The 24,538-nt window shown below is 42.3% G+C and overlaps 1 protein-coding gene across 1 annotated transcript in view; it reads left to right on the top strand.

Annotated features, from left to right (window-relative positions):
* The first annotated feature begins 824 nt into the window (after nt 1–824).
* si:dkey-172j4.3 (diacylglycerol kinase eta) overlaps nt 825–24,538 on the top strand; it is a 268,396-nt gene continuing 244,682 nt past the window's right edge. The window contains exon 1 of the mRNA XM_043704352.1: nt 825–1,206. Within this exon, the coding sequence (XP_043560287.1) occupies nt 1,195–1,206 (12 nt within the window). The 5' untranslated portion in view covers nt 825–1,194. The remainder of the gene's footprint in view (nt 1,207–24,538) is intronic.

Here is a 24,538-nt window from a genome sequence, read left to right on the forward strand (position 1 = left end):
AATCAACTCTGAATGAAGCTCGTCACGCCACTTCTGATTTCCTTGAAATTAAAATTCCCTCCTCAGTTTCTGCCTATGTTACATTGTTTTTTAACTGTCAACACTCTTTAAAGATGAATGAAGTGCTCAAAGGGATTGGAACAGCATAAATGACAATGTGGAGATTGGTTGTGCTCTAATGTTTTGTTTTGTCACACTCCTGTGAATCCTGTTGATGTGTTATCATATTAAAATCCAGAAGTAAATGGAGGTTTTTGGTCATGGCAATAACAGTTGTCCTATCTCAGAAATTCAGTGCAGGAGTTCCTGAAGGTAGCATACCTGGACCAACCATCTTCAGCTGTCTCAGAATTCTAGATTTCTAGATTTCTTATATTTCTAGATTTCTTACAGTGTGGAAACAGGCCCTTCCCTCCACGGGAAGATGTGAAGTTGGGATGTTTGCTAATGATTGCACAGTTCCATTTGAAACATCTAACCTAATGAAACAGTTCCATTTCTTCAAGGAGAGGAAAACATTCAACCTAGTGTTGATAAATACAGAATACCATTCTTGCTACAGAAGTGCCAGGCGTGAATGAATCAATCATCTCGCTTTTACACTGAGCAGTACTACTATCACTGAAGCTCCAAACACTGGTAACAAGAAATGCAATACCTACTGTGGCTGTAAAAATGGCAGGTAACTCATCTCCCAACTCTGCAAAACCACCATCGAAAAATGTTAGGGTAGCGATGGAAAACTCCCCATTTCCTGTCATAAGTGCAGCTCCAACAGGAAGTTCAACACCACCAAGATAAAGCAGATCATTTGTTTGGCAGTTCAATTCACTTCCGCCATCCCCAACACAGAGTCACTGCAATGTGTATCATCTACAAAAGGCACTGCAGCAATGAGCAAACTCTCCAAATTCGGCATCTCTACCCATTTAGAAGGACAAATGCGGTTGATTCATGGGAACATCACCACCCTTTCCAAGCCATACATCACCCTGACATAGAACGACAGAAGTCACTGGACCTCACTCCTCGAATTCCCTCCCTAAAAACAATGTCAGTTACTACACCAGATGGTCCACAGTTATTCAGGAATCATTACCTTTCCATGGATGATTGGAGATGGTCAACAAACTCTGGCATAACCAGCCGTGCCCATCTCTCATTATAAAGAAGAAAGAGGCTGGTTGAGAATCGATGAGAATTCTGGTGAATATGACAATGCTCTTTTATGTTTTTCCTTTGTTGTGATCTAGTGACTTGCTGCAAATGACTTTGACTTTGTCACAGCTTTTAAACTAGAACAATGGTAAAGAGAACACAGACCCACATAGTGTTCTCATGGCTACTGCACACTTCAGCATTATCTATGCCTGTTATTGTCAGACTGCAATCACTCAGTGGTATTTCAATTGAGATTTCCCCTCAGGTTCTATGCAAAGAAAAGCAGCAAGCCACATATTGATAAACACAGGAAATAAAGTTAAATATTGAACGAGCAGAAGAGCAGTCGGAGAACTCCAACTTACTACACATTCCCTTTGAAAACTTTATGTTAAGTTATACTTGCATGTTCAGTCTGTTAATGGATTTCATATTGTTATGTTGCTGTGGAAAGATTTGACTCCAATCTGTCAGATTATTAATTTAGACTCTGAATTTCCAATTTCAGAATGTGAATGCTACTGTATCTCGACTGGACACCTCACAGAAATTGCAAACGCAAGTTGTTTTTGAAAGTGTTGTGCATAGGAAGAAGGTTTTGTATTTATATCATACCATTCACAACTTCAACACTTCCCCAAGTACTTCACAGCTGCTTAGTTACTGATGAAACATGGTCATGGTTGTCATGCCAGAAACAGGCCATCCAATTTGCAATCACCAAACAACGAGGAGATAAGTGATTAAATAATCTGTTTGGTGATGTTGGTTAAGGGATAAATATTCCCCACAGCATCAGGGAGAAATTCTCTGTTCTTCTTCAAAATAGTACAGGTAGTTCTGGGATAACGTTGCTGAAGAATTAGGGAACAACATTTTTGAGAACACTTACCTCAGTTTGCAATAGCATGATTCCAGCAAGGATTAGTTTGTAGGCTTTGTTCTGCGCAAGCGCCAAAATCTCTGTGCCATTCTACACATGCGGTGATGTCAGCTGCTGACAGAGAAACCTGTTGTGAGAGGTACTACACAGAGAGCAGCTTTATTACATTTTTCAATGTTCTGTGTTAAATTTGCTTTTGTTTCATTAATAAATATGTTTTCAACCTTCATTTGGGCTGTGCTATACTTTGCGTTAGACTTTGGGTGATGTTTGAGCGGTCGTGAATGATGTTTTTTGCTGGTCTGCCCCAACCCCACTTTTACCATCGGCCCCATTATTTACATTAAGTGATTTTCTATTAAGCAAGGTTTTGCTGGAACACAACTGTGGACTTATAAGAGAACTAGCTGTACCTTGGAAGATTTTACATCTGTGAGAGGGAAGACTGAATCTCAACATCTCATCCGAAAGACAGCACTTCAGGCAATGTGGCACTTGTTCAAAATTGCATTGTTGTGTCAGTCTAGATTCTACACTGAAGACTTGATGTAGGATTCTGACATTCTGACATGGAGGTGAGATGAGCCTTGTTGAGCAGTGGCTGGCACATGATTGCTATACTTATTATAGCTTCTGCTTACTCAGATAGAGAATACTGACTGAATGTCACTGGATATGCAGATGCTAGAGTTAATGTTGTGATGAACTGCCAGAGGTCAAATTCTCTGCTGATTTGTACATGTCTTGATGTGCTCTTGGTCTCCGTGCTGTAAGAAAGATGTTGCAAAACTTGAAAGGGTGTTTCCGAGGTTTACAAGATGTTGCCAGACTTGGAGGATTTGAGCTATAGGGAAAGGTTGAATAGGCTGGGGCTATATTCCCTGGAGTGTCGGAAGCTGACCTAATAGAGATTAATAAAATCGTGAGGGGCATAGATAGGTTAAGTAGACAAGGTCTTTTCCCTGGGGTGGGGAGTCCAAACATGCACCACCCTCTCCTCCTCAGGACCCCTTTAAATCTTTTCCCTCTCACCTTAAACCTATGCTCTCTAGTTTTGGACTCCCCTACTTTGGTTATGGAGAAAGACCTTGGCTATTCACCCTATCCATATCCCTCATGATTTTATAAACTTCTGTAAGGTCATTCCCTCAGCCTCCGACGCTTCAGGGAAAACAGCCCCGGCTGATTGAGCCTCTCCCTGTAGCTGAAATTCTCCAATCCTGGCAACATTCTTGCAAATCTTTCCTGCATCCTTTCAAATTTAACTTGGTGACAGGATACCAGCCTCTGTGGAGTTGTTTCATATGAGGTCATGTATTTTGTGAGAAGGTGTAGGGTGTGCTGATAAGGACTCCATTCTAGGTATGGACAGAGTGACCTGTGATAGAGTTTTGAACGTGGACATATTGAGAACAGCGATCCCTCTAATTTTCCTCCCAGCTGGGTGGACCTCTGAGGCCTGTGTGCAGCAGTGACTTCCAGACACAGATGTCACTGCCGTATTCGGCATGCTAACACCATTGCTTTGTGAGGGATATTGGAATGGCTGCTCAGCCAATGGTTCACATTCACTGATCATGCAAGAGCTAAGCCACACAGATGTGAAGTTTTGCACCTGAGATGCATGGGGACATGTGAGGAAAAACTCGTCCCTGCAACAGGGGACATAGCCTTGAATACAGTGGCCGTGAGGATGGTGGAAAGGAACAGTCAATGGCTTTGAAAAAAAATCCAATGGTCGCCAAAGGCAGGAAGCTACTTGCAGGGCTATGGAGATAGGGGTGTGAGAATATAGACAAATCCAGTCAGTCCCAGACAGCAGAAAGGATCTCAAAGCGCTAACAGGTCTGTTTATATGACTTTCTAAAAATTTATTTCTGGGATTTGGGTGTTTCTGGTTGTGCTGATATTTCTGATTACCTTGAGAAGTTGGTAGTGAGCTGCCTTCTTGAACCACTGCAATACTTGTGCTGTGGGTACATCCACAATGCCATTGTGGAGGGAGTGCCAGGGTTTTGAGCCAGCAATACTGAAGGAACAGTGATATAATTCCCAGTCAGAATGGCAAGTGGCTGAGAGGGGAAATTGTGGATGGATTGTTCCCATCTACTTGCTGCATTTGTCCTTGTAGATGGTCATGGTTTTGGAAGTTAGTTTTGAGGATAACACACACTAATGAAAATCTGTGTCAGTGGTGGAGATTGTAAATGTTTGTGGATGTGGTGCGAAGCAGGTAGCCTCTTTATTCTGGATGGTGTCAAATTTCTTGAGTATTGTTGGAGCTGCAGTCATCAGACAAGCGGGGAGTATTCCATCACACTCCGGACTTGTGCCTTATGTATGATGGACAGGCTTTGGGGAGTTAAAAAATGAATTACTCACTGCAATATTCCTAGACTCTGGCCTGCTCTTGTAACCAGGTTTTTATATGGCAAGTCTAGTTGAGTTTCTGGTCAATGGTAACCCCCAGGAATGTCCAAAGCTGGTAATTCAATGATGGTTAGATTCTCTTTTTCGGAGATGGTATTTCCTGGCCCTTATGTGTATTATAGAATCATAGAATGCCTTCAGTGTGAAAGCAGGCCATTCAGACAATCAAGATCTGACTAACCCTCAGAAAAGCATCCTACCCAGACCAACTCCTCCGATCTTATTCCTGCAATGCTGCATTTCCCATGACTAATTCACCCGACCTACACATCCTTGGACATCAAGGACAATTTAGCAGGACCAATCCACCTAACCTGCATATCTTTGGACTGTGGGAGGAAACCTGAACATCCAGAGGAAACCCCATTTTATAGCCCAAACCTGTATGTTGTCCAGGTCTTGCTACATTTGAACATGGACTGCTTCAGTAGCTGGGAAGTCACAAATAGCACTGAACATTGTACAATCATCATTGAGCATCCCCACTTCTGATGGTGGGAAGGTCAATGAAGAAGCAGCTGAAGATGGCTAGGCCTATGACATTACCCTGAGGAACACCTGCAGAGATGTCCTGGAGCTGAGATTACTGACCTCCGACAACCACAACCATTTTCCTGTGTGCCAGATTTGATTCCAACCAGTGGAGAGTTTTCTCTTGATTCCCATTGACTGCAGTTTGGCCAGGGCTTCTTCAAATAGTTATATGGTTAAATGGTCAACTGGCCAAATGTGGCCTTGCTGTCAAGAGCTGTCACTCTGACCTCATCTCTGAAATTCAGACTTCTTAGCTATGATTGAATCAAGGCTGCAATGAGGTCAGGAACCAAGTGGCCCTGCCTGAACCCAAGCTGGGCATCATTGAGCAGGTTAGTGCTGAAAAGGTTCTGCTTGATGGCACTGTTGTTGACACCTTCCATCATTTTACTGATGATCAAGAGGAGGCTGATGGGGTGATAATTAGATGGTTTGGATTTGTCCTGCTTTTTGTGTACAGGACATACATGGACAATTTTCCACATTGTTGGCTAGATGCCAGTGCTGTAACTGCAGTGGAACAGCTTGGCTATGGATATGGCAATTTTTGGAGCCTTTCTTCAGTACTATTGCTGGCATGTTAGATCATCAGACCATAAGACATTGGAGTAGAATTAGGCCATTCAGTGGGCAGCACAGTGGCACAGTGGTTAGAGACCTGGGTTCAATTCTCGCCTCAGACGACTGTCTGTGTGCAGTTTGTACATTCTCCCCGTGTCTGCGTGGGTTTCTTCCGGGTGCTCCGGTTTCCTCCCACAATCCAAAAATATGCAGGTCAGGTGAATTGGCCATGCTAAATTGCCCGTAGTGTTAGTGAAGGGGTAAATGTAGGAGAATGGGTCTGGGTGGGTTATGCTTCGGTGGGTTGGTGTGGACTTGTTGGGCCGAAGGGCCTGTTTCCACACTGTAGGGAATCTAATCTAATTGAGTCTGCTATACCATTCAATCATGGCTGATATGTTTATCAATCACATAATCCTGCCTTCTAGCTATAACCCTTGATCTCCTCACTGATCAATAACCTATCTTTCTCTGTCTTAAATGCACTCAATTACTTGGCCTCCACAGCTCTCTGTGACAATGAGTTCCACAGATTAACCACTCTCTGAACAAAGAACAAAGAAAATTACAGCACAGGAACAGGCCTTTCGGCCCTCCAAGCCTGCACTGATCCAGATCCTCTATCTAAACCTGTCACCTATTTTCCAAGGATCTGCATCCCTCTGTCCATGCCTATTCAAGTATCTGTCTAGATACATCTTAAATGATGCCATCATGCCCACCTCTAACTACCCCTGCTGGTAACGCACCCACCACCCTCTGTGTAGAGTACTTTCCGCGCGTATCTCCCTTAAACTTATCCCCTCTCACCTTGAACTCATGACCCCTAGTAATTGAGTCCCCCACTCTGGGAAAAAGCTTCTTGCTATCCACCCTGTCTATATCTCTCATGATTTTGTAGACCTCAATCACGACATCCCACAACCTCTGTCCTTCTAATGAAAATAATCCTAATCCATTTTGAACTCATGACCCCTAGTAATTGAGTCCCCCACTCTGGGAAAAAGCTTCTTGCTATCCACCCTGTCTATATCTCTCATGATTTTGTAGACCTCAATCATGACACCCCACAACCTCTGTCCTTCTAATGAAAATAATCCTAATCCATTCAACCTCTCTTCATAGTTAGAGCCCTCCATACCAAGCAACATCCTGGTGTACTTACTCTGCACCCTCTCCAAAATATCCACATCCTTTTGGTAATGTGGTGACCAGGACTATACGCAGGATTGCAAATGTGGCCGAACCAAAGTCTTACACAACTGTAACATGACCTGCTAACTCTTGTACTCAATACCTCATCCGATGAAGGAAAGCATGTTGTATGCCTTCTTGATCCCTCTATCGACCTGCGTTTCCACCTTCAGGGTACAATTGACCTGAACACCCAGATCTCTCTGTACATCAATTTTGCCCAAGACCTTTCCATTTACCGTATAGTTCACTCTCAAATGGATCTTCCAAAATGCATCACCTCGCATTCGCCTGGATTGAACTCCATCTCCCATTTCTTTGTCCAACTCTCCAATCTATTTATAATCTGCTGTATTCTCTGACAGTCCCCTTCACTATCTGCTACTCCATCAATCTTAGTGACTGAAGAAGTTGGTCCTCATCGCAGGTCTAAAAAGTTGTCCCTTCACTCTGATGCTGTGCCCTTGGGTACTAGTCTCTCCTACTATTGGATAAAATCTTCTCCATGTCCATTCTATCCCAGCCTCTCAGTATTTCGTAAGTTTCAATCAAATTCCCCTCTCTTCCTTATAGACTCCATCAAATACAGACCCAGAATCCTCAACTGCTCCTCCATAAGACAAGCCCTTCATCCCTGGGATCAGTCTTGTGAACCTCCTCTGGACCCCCCCCCCCCTCTATGCCAGCACATTTTTCCTTAGATATGGGGCCCAAAACTACTCACAATATTCCAAATGTGGTCTGATCAAAGCAATACATAGCTTCAGCAGTATCTCTCTGCTTTTGTATTCTAGACCCTTCAAAATGCCAACTGAGCCTGCATGTTAATCTTCAGGGACTCCTGAACTAGGACTCCCAAGTCTCTTTGAGCTTCAGATTTCTGAAGTCTTTCTCCATTTAGAAGATAGTCTGAGCCTCTATCCTTTCTACCAAAGTACATAATCTCATATTTTCACACCTTGTGTTCCATCTGCCACTTTTTTGCCCAACTTGCTTGCCTGTCCAAGTCGTTCTGCGGCCTCCCCTCCCTTGCTCAGCACAATCTGTTTCTCCACCTACCTTTGTATCATCTGCACCTTAGCCACAATGCCCTTCATCCAGATTGTTAATGTAAACCGTGAATAGTTTTCCCTCCAGCAATGACCCCTTCGCAACTCCTCCAGCTGCCATCCTGAAAAAGACCCCTTTATCCCTGCTGTCTGCCTTCTGCCAGTCAGCCAATCCTTTTTCCAGCTTGGTCCTATTTAGGGTCTTATCCTATTTAGCAGCCTCCAGTGTGGCACCTTCTCAAAGGCCTCCCTGAAATCCAAATAGTTCATATCACTGGCTCTCTTTTATCTAACTTGCTCAATACCTCCTCAAAGAATTCTAACATATTTGTCAGGCATGACCTCCCCTTAATGAACCTGTGTTAACTCAGCCCTATTTTACCATGCATTTCCAAGTACTTCACAATCTCATCCTTAATAACGGACTCTACAATCTTACCAATGACTGAGGTCAGACGAATGTGCCTCTAGTTTTCTGTCTTCTGCCTCTCTCCCTTCATAAAAAGGAGTGTTATAGTAGCTATTTTCCAGTCCTCTGGGATCCTCCCTGACTTCAGTGATTCCTGAAAGATCACCACCAATGCCTCCACAATCTCCTCAGCTATCTCCTTCAGAAACTCTGGGGTGTAGTCCATCTGTTCTGGATGATTTACCCAACTTCAGACTTTTCAGCTTCCCCACCACCTTCTCCTTAGTGATGGCCACTACACTAATCTCTGCCCCTTGATCTTCTTGTAGCTCTGGTATGCTGCTTGTGTCTTCCACCATGAAGACTGATGCAAAATACTTGTTCAGTTCATCCGCCATTTCTTTGCTTCTATTCCCACTTTTCCAGCCTCATTTTTCCAGCAATCCAGTGTATGCTCCTGCCTCGCTCCTATTTTTTGGATATTTAAAAAAAATTCTTGCAATCTTCTTTTATATTACGAGCTAGCTTATTCTTGTATTTCATCTTCTCCCATTTCTTGCTGTTTTAGTTACCCTCTGCTGAGTTTTTAAAGGCTTCCCAGTTCTTTGGCTTCCCATTAACCTTTGTATGCTTAGTCTTTTGCTTTTATGCTGTCCCTGACATCCCTTTTGCCACATCCTAACCTCAGTATGATCCTTCCTCCCTGGGATAAATTTCGTCTGCGCCTTCTGAATTTCACCCAGCATCCCCTGCTGTCATGTTGTCAGGTCGAATAGCCTTCGCAGTATCCAATGATTCTAATTGTTTTCTGACATCAATGGAGAATCGAATTAGCTGAAGACTGACATCTGTGATTCTGCAGACTTGTGGAGGAGGCAGAGATGAATCATCCACTTGGCACTTCTGACTGAAGATTGTTCCAAGTGTGACAGCTTTATCTTTTGCAATGTTGTGCTGGGTTCCACCATCATTGAGGATGGGGATGTTTGTGGAGCTGTTATGAGACCGCAACTACTTCAGTTAAATCCTTAACCTTTTCCTGAAACTCAAAAGGGTTCAGAAAAGATTTACAAGGATGTTGCCAGGGTAGGAAGGTTTGAGCTCTCGAGAGAGACTGAATAGATTGGGACTATTTTCCCTGGAGCATTAGAGGCTGAGGAGTGACTTTATAGAGGTTTATAAAATCATAACGGGCATTTCTATCTCAGATTTCTCAGATTTATTATGGATTTAACCCAGTGAGCTGTGGAGAGTACTCTGGGTGGATTTAGACAGAATCTTGATTGATAAGTGAGTCTAGGATTCTAGAGACTGACAGGAAATTAAAACTGAGTCTCCAGACATATCAACAGTTACCTTCTTGAATGGAACTGCAGGATCATAGGGTATGAATGTCTCTATTGCTTTCTTTACAAATTACCTTCCACCTGTACCCTCTTGTACTTGATTCTTCCAACAATTTCAAGCAATTTGTCTCTCCCAAATCTGTGCAGTTGTCTAAAGATTTAGAATAAGTGGGGACTGCAGATGCTGGAGATCAGAGTCAAGAGAGTGGTGCTGGAAAAGCACAGTAGGTCAGGCAGCATCTGAGGAGCAGGAGAATTGACGTTTAGGGCATATAAGCCCAAGCATCGATTCTCCAGCTCCTCGGATGCTACCTGACCTTCTGTGCTTTTCCAGCACCATACTCTCGACTGAAGATTTGGACTGTCTCTATCAAATTTCCTCCTGACATCTTTTCACCAGAAAAGACAATCTACTTAAAGTTCTTCATTCCAGGAATCATTTGTGTGGATATTTTCTGCACCATCTTGGAGGAAAGAGGCAGCTGAAATGTGGGAAAACCACCATATACAGTTCAAAATCCTGGAACTCTTTCCCTAATAGAACTTTGGATGCGTCTGTAGTCCACGGGGTGCAACGGTTCAAGAAAGCAGCTTTTTAAGGGCAATAGGAATGAGAAATAAATGCAAGTTGAGCCAGCAATGCCCACATTCCAAGACTGAATGAATAAATCTCTCCCCTTTTTTTTAAAGTATGAAAGACAGAGCTAGATACAATAGTTGAGGCCAAAGCAGGGTTTTATACAAGAACTTGCTTTTACTGTGTGCACCTATTGATAAATCCCAGGGTAACATAAACTTTATTAACCACTCTGAACATGTCTTATAACCTCCAATGATTTTCAGATATGTACACCTGAGTCACTCTGCTCCTACACCCCATCTAGAATTCTGTCCAAAACCTTTCTAAATGTATGAGTCCTCATTTCTTTCTGCACTAACTTTCATCTGCCATTTGCCATCCATTTCACCAACTCGCCTATATTCTCTGAAGTTTGAAGCAAATCTCTCTACCCTTCACAATAGCTCCAAGTTTTGTGATATTTGCAAATTTTACATTGTTATAACCAGAGCCCAAGGAAGGTTCTCTAATTTATTTTGGCTCCAGATAATCACACTCATAGAGTTGTACAATATGGAAACAGATCCTTTGGTCCAACTTATCCATACCAACCAGATATCCTGAATTGATTTTGTCCTATTTACCAGCATTTGGCCCATATCCCTCTGAACCCTTCCTATTCATGTACCCATCCAGATGCCTTTTAAATGTTGCAAGTGTACCAGTCTCCTCCACTCCCTTTGGCAGCTCATGCCATACACACATCTGCATGGAAAACCTACCCCTCAGATTCTTTTTACATCTTTCCTCTCTCACTTTAAACCTATGCCCTCTAGTTTTGGACTCCCCCACCCTGAGAGAAGGACCTTGGCTATTTACCCTATCCATACCCCTCATGATGTTATAATCCTCTAGATGGTCACTCCTCAGCCTCTGATGCTCCAGGGAAAATAGCCCCAGCCTATACAGCCTTTCCCTATAGCTCAAACTCTCTAGTCTCAGCAGCATCCTTATAAATCTTTTCTGAATCCTTTCAAGTTTAACATCTTTCCTATAGCAGGGAGACCAAAATTGCATATAGTATTCCAAAAGTGTTTTAACCTGTACAGCTGCAACATAACATCCCATTGTCTATACTAAATGCATTGACCAATAAAGGCAAGCATACCAACCACCTTCTTCACCAGCCTGTTTACCTGTGACTCCACTTACAAGGAATGATGAACCTGTACCCCAAGGTCTGCACCACAAGATGAGAAACCACAAATTATCAAGCTCTTGTGTGAGAAAGTGTTTCCCTTCTTCAGTCACCCATCCCATCTTGCGATGGTTCAAAATGATCCCCTCTTTTGTTGATACTGTTCTCCAAGATCCAAGTGAATTTATACTTTAAAAGGAGCCAATTTCACTAGGCTTTTTTTAGTTAACAAAACATGAGTTTATTGGTTACAAAATGTGAAAAGAAGTAACATGTCCACACAGATTAGAAATGAAAAGTGAGTGCAAAGTAAGATAGTTATTCAAAGATGTATAGATCTATTTCTTTGATTTGCTCATGAAAATTCGATAGAATACCAGAGAATGAACACTCATAGTTAAGAGTGAATCAAGATTCTCGGCCTTGGGGTTTATGGAAATTCCTTTGTCCTGGTTCTTTTCAAGAATGACGGCAATTAGAGTGACTTATTCCCTTTCTTTACCTACAGTGCAGGGATGCTTAATGACTATTCTCAAAGCCACTTGACCCTCGCTCACACTAGAACCACATTCTCGCATATGAGACTACTGATCTAAACCAAGGTTGAGGCTTGCTTTTAGCTCCATTACTGTGTATTCTTGGAAGGAAATTTGTAAATGGGTCTCTCATTCTGATTGCTGCCCTTTTCTTTTACCATCAAGTTCAGAGTCTGAGACAATTATTACAAATTAGTTAGTGGTGTATTTTGCCCTTTGAAGTTTCTTTTATAGAAGTAAATGGGACATCCAGAGTTCATCTTCAGACAGCCACTGGATTTACATCCACAGTCATTTTATCTGTATCCATCCTCTGTTAATAAAAAAATGCAGAATTTAAAAGTTTGATATGATCGTAGGTGATCTGAAGTTATGACCATTCAGCACCATCTCTTGGTCAATTATATACACTATGGGCAGCATTGTGGCTCAGTGCTTAGCACTGTTGCCTCACAGCGCCAGGAATCTGGGTTCGATTCCAGCCTCGGGCGACTATCTGCATGGAGTTTGCACATTCTCCCTGTGTCTGCACGGGTTTCCTCCCGGTGCTCTGGTTTCCTCCCACAATCCAACGATGTGCAGAATAGGTGAGTTGGCCAAGCTAAATTGTCACATAGTGTTCAGGGATGTACAGGATAGGTGCATTAGTCAGGGGTAAATGTTGGGGAATGGGTTGAGATGAGTTACTCTTCAGAGGGTAGGTGTAAACTTGTTGGGCCAAAGGCCTGTTTCCATACTGTAGGAATTCTAAGAACAGGAAGGACAGGGGTCTTTGAAACACAATCACAAACTTCCTCCAGTTCAGAAAACAACTGTTCACCACCTCTGTCTTTTGTCAATCAGCCAATTTCAAATCCATACTACATCTTTTATTCCATAAGATTCAATTTAGCTCAAAAGTCAGCATTTTAGCAAACAATTCTGGAAGTTCACGTGCACTGTATCAACATTACCCTCATCAACTATCTGTTATCATAAAAACCTCAGTTAAACCAATTTGCCCTCAACAAATCTGTGCTGAATTCACCTAATATCAGTGTATCTGTTGGAGTGACAATTAATCATGTCTCAAATTATTGGGCTTTGAGAAGCTTACCAATCACTGAAGTTAAATTGATTGGCCTGTAGTAGCTGGACTTACATTTAGATTCTTTTTGAGGTTGCTACATTTGCAATTCTCCTCTTTTCTGGGGGCCATCCCTGAATCAACGAGAGCCTACAGAAGTATAGCCGGTGTCTCTACAATTTCCATGTTACTTCCATCAGCATCCTTGAATACATTTAATGGGTCTTGATGCCTGAACTTAAGTCAACCTAACCAATATTTCCTGCTCATCAATTGTAGTGCTTGCAACGAGGTCAGCCAGATGGACCTATTAGAATATGAGTTCCCTGATTGGGGCTGTTAACCTGGTCCAATCAGGGAGGCCTGACTGTCACATATAATCAGGTGTGTCAGAGGCTCTGCTCACTCTGAGAGATGGCTCTGAAGGAGCTGGAGTGGCCTCACATCAATAAAGGATGACTTGGTGACAGGATACCTGCCTTTGTGGAGTTACTTCATCATTTATAAAGCCATCATGTATCTGAACTCCCTCCTTATTCACCTTGACCTATGCAGCAGCATCTATCTTGGTAAAGAAGGATGTAAAGGATTGATTTCATCCCTCAATCTTGTCCCCTCCCTCCATGTATAAGTTCTCTTAGTGATCCCTGCTTAGTCTTATTTTTCCATTATTGTTTACTTGCTTGTAGAAACTGTTTGTATTCCCTTTAATGTTACCCACTAATCTCTCCCATATTGCCTTTTTTTTTCTTAATTCCTTTTCAATTCCCTCCAAACCTTTTATACTCAGTCTGGTTCTCGGTATTATCCAAATAACATCTGTAGTGCATGCTTTTTCTTCATCCTAAATCGGTATTCCTTTGTCATTCAGGGATGTTGGCACTATCTTTCCTGTTCACGGGAGAGTGTCGCTGGAACTCTGTTTTCTTTGAAGGCAGCTCATTGTTGAGTTACAGATTTGCCTGCCAAGATTCAAATCCAATTGAACTTGGTCAGATCCAATCTTATCCCATTAAAGTTGACTTCTCACAGTTAATCATTCTTACTCTTGATGCTTCTTTGTTCTTTTCCAGTGACAACATAAATTATCCAACTCTCACTGTTCTCTAAGTTATATTCTCTCTCCCCAGCACTGCAATGTCCTCTTTAATCAATGCTCCTACCCTTCCACTTTTCTTATCTTTACTGCACATCTTATATCAAGAAACAGTTAATACCCAGTCTGACTCTTCTTTGTGTCAGGTCTCTGTGATAGTTGCAATATGATATTTCCACTTGACAATCTGAGCCTATAACACATCAATTTTATTATCCACATTCATGCACTGTCACCCCTAACTCAGATTTCACTATTATCCCTCCTATGCTGAACTCACTTATTAACTTGCCATTTTCTATTCTAGTCCTATCCATCTCTTCATGTTTTCTGGGCTCTGATGTTATCTCCTGGCACCCAGCTTAGGTTAAACACGCAGCAAAAGCACTTGCAAATCCTGCACCTATTTTCTGTTTCTGGTGATGCATAACAGAAAAAGCAAGGGTCCCAATAATGACCTTGCTGAATATCACTTCAAACCTTTCTCCAGCCCCCAAAGCACACACAGACCACCACATTCTGTTTCCTAATTCTCAGCCAATTTTGTATCCATATTACTATTGTCCTTTTTATTCAATGTGCTAAAACATTTCTCGCAAGATGGTCAGCACTATGGCTCTGTTGCCTCACAGATGCCAAGGACCCAGGTTTGATTCTAGCCTTGGTTGACTGTCTGTGTGGAATTTGTACAATCTCCCTGTGTCTGTGTGGGTTTCCTCTGGGTGCTCTGGTTTTGTCCCACCATCCAAAGATGTGCAGGTTAGGGTGAATTAGCCATTATACCTGCCCATAGTTTCCAAGGATATATGTGTGTGTTTCTGTGTATATCTGTTTCAGGGCAGGAGACAGGCTAGGTGGATTAGCCATCGGAAATGCTGTGTTACACGGGTTTGGTAGGGTGATGGGTCTGGGTGGGATGCTCTTCAGAGGTTAGGTATGAATGTGATGGGCCAAATAGCTAGCTTCCAAACTGTGGGAATTCTATGATTCTAAGTCTATTATGTGGCACAAGTATTGATGCCTTCTGAAAGTCCACGTAATGCCGTATCAGCAATGTTACCATCATCTGGCCTTTGTGTTAGTTCTTCAGATAGCTACAGAAAGTTAAATAGATATCCTTCGATATTCATGCTGACTCTTCCTAATCAGTCCAGCTTTTCCCATTCAACTTCCAACTCTAGCTTGGGCAACTTTATCACGAAACTTCCCCACCACTGAAATTAAATTGATCAGTCTGTAATTGCTTATTCCTAAAACCTTTTATGAACAAATATGTAATGTTTGCAATTGTCCATTCTTTTGGCACCTCTCCTGAGCTTAGGGAGTGTACACTGTCCAGGAACATCCCTCAATGCCCCTTTCACTACCAGTATCCCAACCTATATTAGTGTAATTAAAGATCACATTGAACTACCCTATGATACTGATCTCTCTTTGTAATTACCCTGCAGATTCATTCCTCTGTATCCTTCATGCTGGTTGGTGCTCTCCAGGCAACACTGAGTAATGTAATTGCGCGCAACTGTTCCTGGGCTTTAGACAAATCAATTCTTTCCTTGAAACCTACAAGACAAAAACAGAAATTGCTGGAAAATCTCAGCAAGTCTGGCAGCATCTGTGTAGAGAAATCAGAGTTAATGTTTTGGATTTGGTGACCCTTACTCAGACCCCTTCTTCAGAATCCAAACAGCCTGTTTCTTCCCCTTATGATATATTCCGGATTGTTCTGCCATACAGCCGAAGGGAATTGTGTTCCAAACTGCCCAAAATGGCACAATGATGGAATACTCTCCAGTTATTAAGATGAGGATAACTCCAACAGATGTTTGATACTATCCAGGCCAAAGCAGTCCACTTGATTGCCACCTAATTGAGACCATAATGTCATAATGTATAGGATTAGGATGAAGCCATTCAACACATCACATCTGCTCTGCTGTTCAGTCGTGGCTGATACGTTTCTCAAACCCATTCTCCTGTCTTCTCCCTGTAACCTTTACCAATTAAGGACCTATCTATCTCTGTCTTAAATACACTCAATGATTTGGCCACCACAGCAGCCAGTTCGAAAGGGTTGCCCCTTCGCTCTGAGGCTGTGATCCTAGTCTCTCCTCCTAATGGAAACATCTTCTCCACATCCACTCTATCCAGGCCTCTCAGTATTCTGTAAGTTTCAATCAGATCCTCCTTCATCCTTAGAAATTCTACTGAGTACAGATCCAGAGTCCTCAAGCACTCCTCATATGACAAGCCCTTCATCTCTGGGAGCATTCTTGTAAACCTCCTCTGGAGGCTTGTAAAACTGCTCACAATATTTAAAATGTGGTCTGACCAGAGTCTTATACAACCTCAGCAGTACATCCCTGCTCTTGTATTCTAGCCCGCTTGAAATGAATGCTAACATTGCATTTGCCTTTCCAACCACCAACTGAACCTGAATGTTAACCTTAATAGAACCCTGCACCAGGACTCCCAAATCTCTTTGTGCTTCAGATTTCTGAAGTCTTTCCTTGTTTAGAAAATTGTCTATGCCTCTTCTTCCTCTCAAAGTGCATAACCTCACACTTTCACAATTGCCCAATTCTTTGCCTGCTTGCCCAGCATGTCCAAGTCCTTCTGCAGCCTCCCTGCTTCCTCAACACTACCTGCCCCTCCACCCCATCTTTGTGTCATGTGCAAACTTAACAACAATGCCCTCAGTTCCTTCATCCAGATTGTTAATGTATAATCGGAATAGTTGTGGTCCCAACACAATTCCTTGCGGAACTCCACTAGTCATCGGCTGCCATCCTGAAAAAGATTCCTTTCGCCAATCCTCTATCCATGCCAATTTACCACATTAAACATACACTCTCATCACCACCAGCACACACTGGCAGCAGCACAAAAGTTCCGCTCCAAGCCATATACTGTCCTGACTCAAAAATATACAACCATCCCTTCACCAGGTCAAAATCCAGGAACTCCCTCCCTAATGAGACTCTGGGAAGATTCACCACATTGACTGCAATAGCTCAATAACACAGGTCTTCGCCACCACGGTCCAGTACAATGGGGTACAATAACTAGGGCCTGTGGGATTCATTAAGTATGTTCTCAAGGGCAGTTAGATGAGTATTACATTGTTCATTTTTAAACGTATTCATGCAGTCGTACTATGACATTGTGGGACTTGAACCTAGACTTTCTGATTCTGAGATAGTGACAGTATCACTGAACCTCAAAAGCCTTACCCAGATAAACATTAAATGCTTGCCTTATCAGCAGTGCTGACATCGCTTAAATAAGACAATATATGATTTGAGAATCAAACAACTTGCAATTATTTAATCGGCTTTGAGCTCACATCATTTACCACTTAATCAAATAGCTATTACACTTGATTTCCTGTGAATTAACAACTAGTGACCTTACAGATTAATTTAAATTACAAGATTGTACATTCATTTCAATCTGATGACTACTTACGTTATAGCTGCCAGTGTAGGGGTCTTGCAGCACAGTGGTATTGTCCCTAGACCTGTACCAGGAGGTTCAGATTCAAATCCCACCTGCTCAAGGCATCTCTGAGTAGGTTGATTCGGAAAATATCTTTCCTACAAGTAAGCAAGTGACATTATCAAATCCTCATCTCCTACTCACTTGGATCGTGCCTCACCCGACTCTGTTTCCCAGATTGGTGAATTAATAGAGGAAAATACAAGAAAGAGCAAGCTACTGATTATTTAATTTCTCATGAAGTAGTCTAAAGAGACCAGTACAATCTGCTCACATGTGACCAGGGAATTAGATTAGATTCCCTACAATGTGGAAATAAGCCCTTCCGTCCTCCGACCAGCAACCCACCCCCCTCTGACTAATGCAGCTAACACTATGGGCAATTCACCTGACCTACACATCTTTGGACTGTGAGAGGAAACCGGAGTAACCACGCAGACAGGTGCCCAGGGCTGGCATTGAGCCTCCAACCCTGTCAATGTGAGGCAGCAGTGCTAACCACTGAGCCACCGTGCCACCCATGCTTCCAAAGCAGGACCAAGGTTGCTAAGCAATAGCTAGGATCACAGCTAAATATTCTGTTACATAATCAAAAGAAGCCCCAAGTGCCTGATTGAAGATTGACTGAGACATGATTAGAATGTGCTCACATGGCTGCTGTGCTTGTTCCAGTTAGGAATCCAGTAGCCATTCAATGACAATTGGAATTGGAGCAAAAGCAGACCTTGCAGAAGGATTAAATGAAATCTTGCTTTGCACACTGGGCAATGGGGATCTCAGCTGATCCCATTTATCCTGAACACATGATGACTGCGACAGGTTTACATTATGGCATAACCTGCTGATCCTCTGTGACATCAATGTTTGAGCTTCCAAGCTCAAGAGTTGAGTCGACTTGCTGGATGTGAACATGACTTTTTAATACCCAACCACATTTTTCTGTCCGGCCATTTTGATTTTGTGAATATTTTCATTTAAGCAGCAAATGCTAGTTGCATTTATCTAAACTCGATGATTTGGGAAAGGTATTGAGTCCAATACAATTGCCGAGTTCAATCATTGAAGGTACATTGTGAGGCCGAAGTTAATTAAGCAATATAGTGTTAAAATATGTTTTATAAGAAGTATATCTCTCACATTCTCAGGAACAATTCCATTAAGAGTTTTGTTGAATAATGTGGTGCCCATTGCCTGTCATCATCAAAGGGGAGTTGAAACTTTATTGCTGGAACAGCACAGCAGGTCAGGCAGCATCCAGGGAACAGGAGATTCGACGTTTCGGGCACAGGCCCTTCTTCGGCCTGTGCCCGAAACGTCGAATCTCCTGTTCCCTGGATGCTGCCTGACCTGCTGTGCTGTTCCAGCAATAAAGTTTCAACTTTGATCTCCAGCATCTGCAGACCTCACTTTCTCCATCATCAAAGGGGAACTGAGGGACCGTTGCACTGTCAGAGAAGGCAATATTTTATTCAGTCATAAAGATTGGAGTCACCTTTCATGATTAATTCTTGCTTTCTGTTTTGTGATTCTCCTGTGTCAAAGTAATACCTACTTTAAATCTCTTATCAGAAAAATGTCATGGCTTCATTAATAACATGCCGTGTGGACTAAAGAAAACAGGCCAGAAAATTCATCCCTGTGTGCAGAATCCACTTACATCAGAGCTGACAAAATTGCTGCCTCCATGGATCTAATGGAACAATGTTCAGGATTAATGAAAGGGAGTTAAGGATTGCCGGTCAGTCTACATGTCTGGTGACATGCCAAAACGCAAGAGGTTTTAGTGAATCCTGGAGGAATTCCAACATGACTTATACCTTTACCTCCCTGTTGACTTGCTGTTGTATATTTCAATACATTGTAAAGGAACTCTAAATGCGTTGCTGGCACAGTGGGTATTGTCTTGGCATGAATCCTTCAATTGAGCTGTGAGAAGATGGATGCTTGCTTTTGCTTATACTGCCGCAGCAGCTCTGTGACTGAAAGCCATTTGCTTTTCAATTCCAAAGATTATCTAGAATCTTTCGAGACATCCAACTTCTCAGTTCAGCTTGGTTTACTCTCTTTACCTTGATCAGAGGTCACAAATTCTTCTCTGCTAATTGCCTTGAGGGCAGCTCGATGATTTTTCACTCACTATGTGCTGTGGCTTGGAATGAATGGCTAATTCCTCTTCAGCCTTTAAGGTTCATAACAGGACAAATGTTCAATTATTTACATTGGATATTTGGCATCGCCTACTTGTGTTTCTGCTACACCTCAGCCTCCTTCTGACTATTCTTAATTTATGTTAATCCTCTGTGCCCATCTCCCTCAAACAAATAAATAAAAAAAAGAACTGTGGATGCTGGAGATCTGAGACAAAGACAGAAAATGGTGGGGAATCTCAACAGGTCTGGAACACTCTGTTCCAGGAGAAACTTCTTGCGTTCTGAAAATGTTAATTCTGTTTTTCTCTCCACTGATGCTGCCAGACCTGCTGGATTTCTCCACAATTTCTGTTTCTGTGTGTCCTCCATCTTATTATGTAGCTTTCCCCTGAAGTGCCAACACTATCCTCTACCCTGTGATAGTGAGTTCCACATTCTCTCCATTCTCTGGGGAGGTTTCTTCTGAATTTCCATTTGGATTTCAGGTATTATATTCTGGGGAGTAATCTCTTCCTCTGTGCAGAGCTTTCCTCTGTCTGTAGCCCCTATTCTATTTGTCTGTCATGCTACAGACCTCGTGGTAATGTGGTTCCATCCCCTTTATCTTCTGCAGACTTCAGGTTTGATTTTCATCCCGTGGTTAGGGACCCAGAGGCAGGAGGATTCTTAGCTTCACAAATCTGACCTTTAAAAACTACCGCCGGTACTTTCCATTTTCAAAATGGATTGGAAGTAGGGCCAGATGAGCTGGGAAGAGACCATAAAGCAAAGAAGCAACACTAGTCTATTTGGCCCTTTGAGCCTAATCCATCTTTCCTAATCCAGAGATCATGGCTGATAATCTTCAATTCCTGCCTTTTCTCCATAACCCTTGATTCACTTACTGATTGAAAATCTGTTGATCTCTACTTTGAATGTATTTAATGACTTCACCACGACAATCCTCTGGGGTAAAGATTTCAACAGATTCACCACTCACAAAGAGAAGAAATTCCTCCTCATCTCTATCTTAAAAGTGAAACCCCTTATTGTGGGATTGTGTCCTCCAGTCTTTACCTCTCCCACGAAGGGAAACAACCTGTCCACATCTACCCTGTCATGCCCTCTAAGAATTTTATGTGTTTCAATATGGTCAGCTCTCATTCTTCTGAATTTCAATGAGTAAAGGCCCAACGTCTCCTTAAGGCAGTCCCTTCTCTGCACTGCCTCTGCTGCTTTACTTGCTGAACTTAGATGCTAGCTTTTTGCGATTCATGCACAAGGACTCCCAAATCCCTCAGCTCTGTCGCCGAACACTGTCTTTCCCTATTTAAATAATATTTACCTCCTCTATTCTTTCTGCCAAAGTGCTTAACTTTACATTTTTTCATATTACCTTCCAACTGCCAAGTTTTGCCCACTCACTTAACCTGTCAAGGTTCCTCGGCAGACTCTGCTTGTGGATGCAAAGGGTAACACGGAGCTTCTAAGCAAATATTTCCCTCTTGTCTTCAGCAGAGGATTATATGATTGTTGCAATGAAGGACAAAGCGGTAGCAATTTTGAAAGAATGCAAAGAGATAAAGAAGAGATACTTGAATCACACCTTACAAAAGAATATTCCTTCAAACCATTGGCTGCCTACAGGAAAAGGTATTATCTTCTCATTAAACAAGAGCTGTAGGTAAGAGACAATATCTTCACTGCGAGTAGCAATGAGACAATAATTTTACACTATCATTGCAGGAACTTGCTGTTCACCACCACTCAGTCCTTGCTCATTTTTCTGCTGCCTCGTTGACCTTGACACTGCCCTTGCTATTTTTCCTTCCCTTTCCTTCTGAGGTGGCTCAGTGGTTAGCACTGCTGCCTCACAGCACCAGGGACCCGGTTCAATTCCACCCTTGGGTGACTGCCCATGTAGGGTTTGCACTTTCTCTCTGTGTCTGCATGGGGTTCCTCTGGGTGTTCCGGTTTCCTCTCACTGTCCAAAGATGTGGAGGTGAACTAGATTATCTGTAATATCCCAGGATGTGAAGGTTAGATAGATTAGCCACTGGAATGTTGGGTTAAGGGGATTGGGTGGGATGCTGTTTGGTGGGTTGGTGTGGACTTGATGGGCTGAATGGCCGTGATGTAGGGATTCTGATTTTTATATATCTGGAAGTGTTATTGCAATCTACAAAACGTCCTTCATTCTTACCATCAAATCTCCCATTTTCTATTATCCTTGTTGATTGAGCTGTTTCACCTGCCATGCCTAGTTTCAATACAGACCGGTGGATGCCTCTGCTGCCATAGTAAGTGCATGCATCTGGGAGTGTGGGCAGTGGCTGTGTTGATTTCCGAGTTAGAGGGAGATTTATAGGAACTATCTTAAAGATCTTTGGCATACAAGTCAGGGAAAGTTTAATGCAGTACTGAATAGTAATTCCATGGTGAACTGGGTGGTACAATCCAGGGGATTATTGTTTCATTGTTGAGCTTTCAACTCTGAGGGCTTGGTCATATCTCCACCCTCCTCAGCGTTAATGCAGAATTTGAAAATATAATTTATTTGTCGTGATAGTGGAAGCTGAGCAGTTAGTACATCTTCTAACCTTCCTTTGGTCAAGATGATGGCTGAGGTACCAGCACTTCTGACACAAACACATAATGCATGCTATAAACACACAGATGACTAAACTAACATTTTGCTATGATTGTAGCTAGCAAGCTTGAAAGTTTTCAATGAAACATCTTTCTCAGCACAAGTTTATTTCAACTGCAAAGCTGATTTAGATGTATAAATCTGACTCTACGATGACACATAGTGACAATAAAGGATATTCAACTCAACACACTTGAGTCAGAGTGGATTCAAGTTTTTCTGTGTTCAGGTCTTGACATTTGAGCCCATATTTTGTATCTGCACTCCAATGAAGTAAAGTTGTGATTCGGCATTAATAGACTGCTGGAGTAATTTGATTGCTGACAATGGAATTGATGAACAGACGCTGTGTCTACGGGCACCTAGTCATTATCACCTGCATTGCACCAGCTCCAGCAATATTCAAGAAGCTGATACCATGCAGGATAAAGTGGCCCTATGGTTTACACCACACCCACAACTTTACACTCCCTCCATCACCGACACTCAACAGCAGCAGGGTGGTCTATCTACAAGATGCACTGCAGAAACTTGCATGCACCTTCAACAGCACCCTCCAAAGAAGAGTAAAGCCAGATGACATATTTTCTACTAATACTAATTTCCTTCAACTCTTCGTTCTCCCTTGTCACTTCAATCTTTAAATCCCAGAGATTTCTTGTATCTTCATCCGTAAAAACGGATATAAAGCAATCATTAATCATCTCTGCCAATTCTTGGTTCTTCATAATAAATTTCTGCTTTAAATGTACCTATGCTCATTTATAACAGTCTATTTTAATATGATTTGGAGATGCCGGTGTTGGACTGGGGTGTACAAAGTTAAAAATCACTCGACACCAGGTTATAGTCCAACAGGTTTAATTGGAAGCACACTAGCTTTCGGAAATCCTGTGTTACGATCGATCCCTCCACAATCACCTGATGAAGGAGTGTCGCTCCGAAAGCTAGTGTGCTTCCAATTAAACCTGTTGGGCTATAACCTGGTGTTGTGTGATTTTTATTTTAATATGTTTTGCCAAATTGTGTTCATATTCTATTCTTCCTTCCTTCATCATTTTCTTTGTCCTCTTTTGCTGTCTGTCTAATGTCCCAATTCTCAGAGTTATCTCTATTTCCATTTATAGAGTCACAGAGTCATAGAGATGTACAGCACGGAAACAGACCCTTCGGTCCATCCCATCTATGCCGACCAGATATCCCAACCCAATCTAGTCCCACCTGCCAGCCCCATATCCCTCCAAGCCATCTTTCTTTTGATTTTATGTAATCCTTAAATTCATGGGAACATCACAAGGTCTTCTCCATCCAGTCACCAAACTGATTTGGAAATATATTGCCTTTCCTTCAGTGTTACTGGGTCAAAATCTAAAAACTTTCTCCTAAACAGCACAGTGTGTCTACTTCACCAAATGGATTTCAGCAAACCAAGAAAGCAGCTCACATGTACCTCTTCAAGGGCAGTTAGGTATGGGTCATAAATGCTTGGCTATCCAGAGAAGCCAACATGCTTTAATCTAGCCTCAACAACTTTCAGGGTGCAAAAACTCAAAGAATATCAGTGAACTTCAGCTGACAAAGGACATTAGGGATTAGAGCAGTGTGAAATAATCATGAAGAGGGGGAAGGTGGGATGTTCTTTGAAGAGTCGGTGCAGACCCAATGGGCCAAATGGCCTTTTTCTACACTGTAGGGATTCTATAATTCAATGGATAGTGTGAATATAAGTTATTAAATATTTGTCAGCTGAAAGGGTTACTCTTCCTCCTACGTTCCAAAGAATGAATTAAAATAAAGCTTCATGTTTTCTGTTACTTAGTTCATTGGTGACAGATGGTGCCATTGGACAGCTCTCAACTCTATATGATATGACATTAATGAAGGGAGGTAACTGGCCAGTTGTTTGCAGAATAGCCAAGTGCTTTAGAATGCATGTGAGAGAGTGTCGTGTCAGAAAGGCCTGACATGGTGTTTTACATGTTGCAAAATATTGTTTATGAACGTGGCAAACAGCAAAAACAGCTCAGAGCACAACAGGGGGAGGAAGTGGTCATTGAGGGCCAGAGTGTTCAGGAAGCCAGACTGATAATACCATATCGATATTGCGAAATTATTTTTGGTCTTCTGCTGTTAAAGAATACTTGCAGAGTTTTGTTGACAGAGAGAAAGCATTCAATTCGAGTCACAGAGATATACAGCACAGAAACAGACCCTTCGGTCCAATTCGTCCATGCCGACC

Source organism: Chiloscyllium plagiosum, chromosome 15 (assembly GCF_004010195.1).
Source record: "Chiloscyllium plagiosum isolate BGI_BamShark_2017 chromosome 15, ASM401019v2, whole genome shotgun sequence".
In the NCBI taxonomy this organism is placed as follows: Eukaryota; Metazoa; Chordata; class Chondrichthyes; order Orectolobiformes; family Hemiscylliidae; genus Chiloscyllium; species Chiloscyllium plagiosum.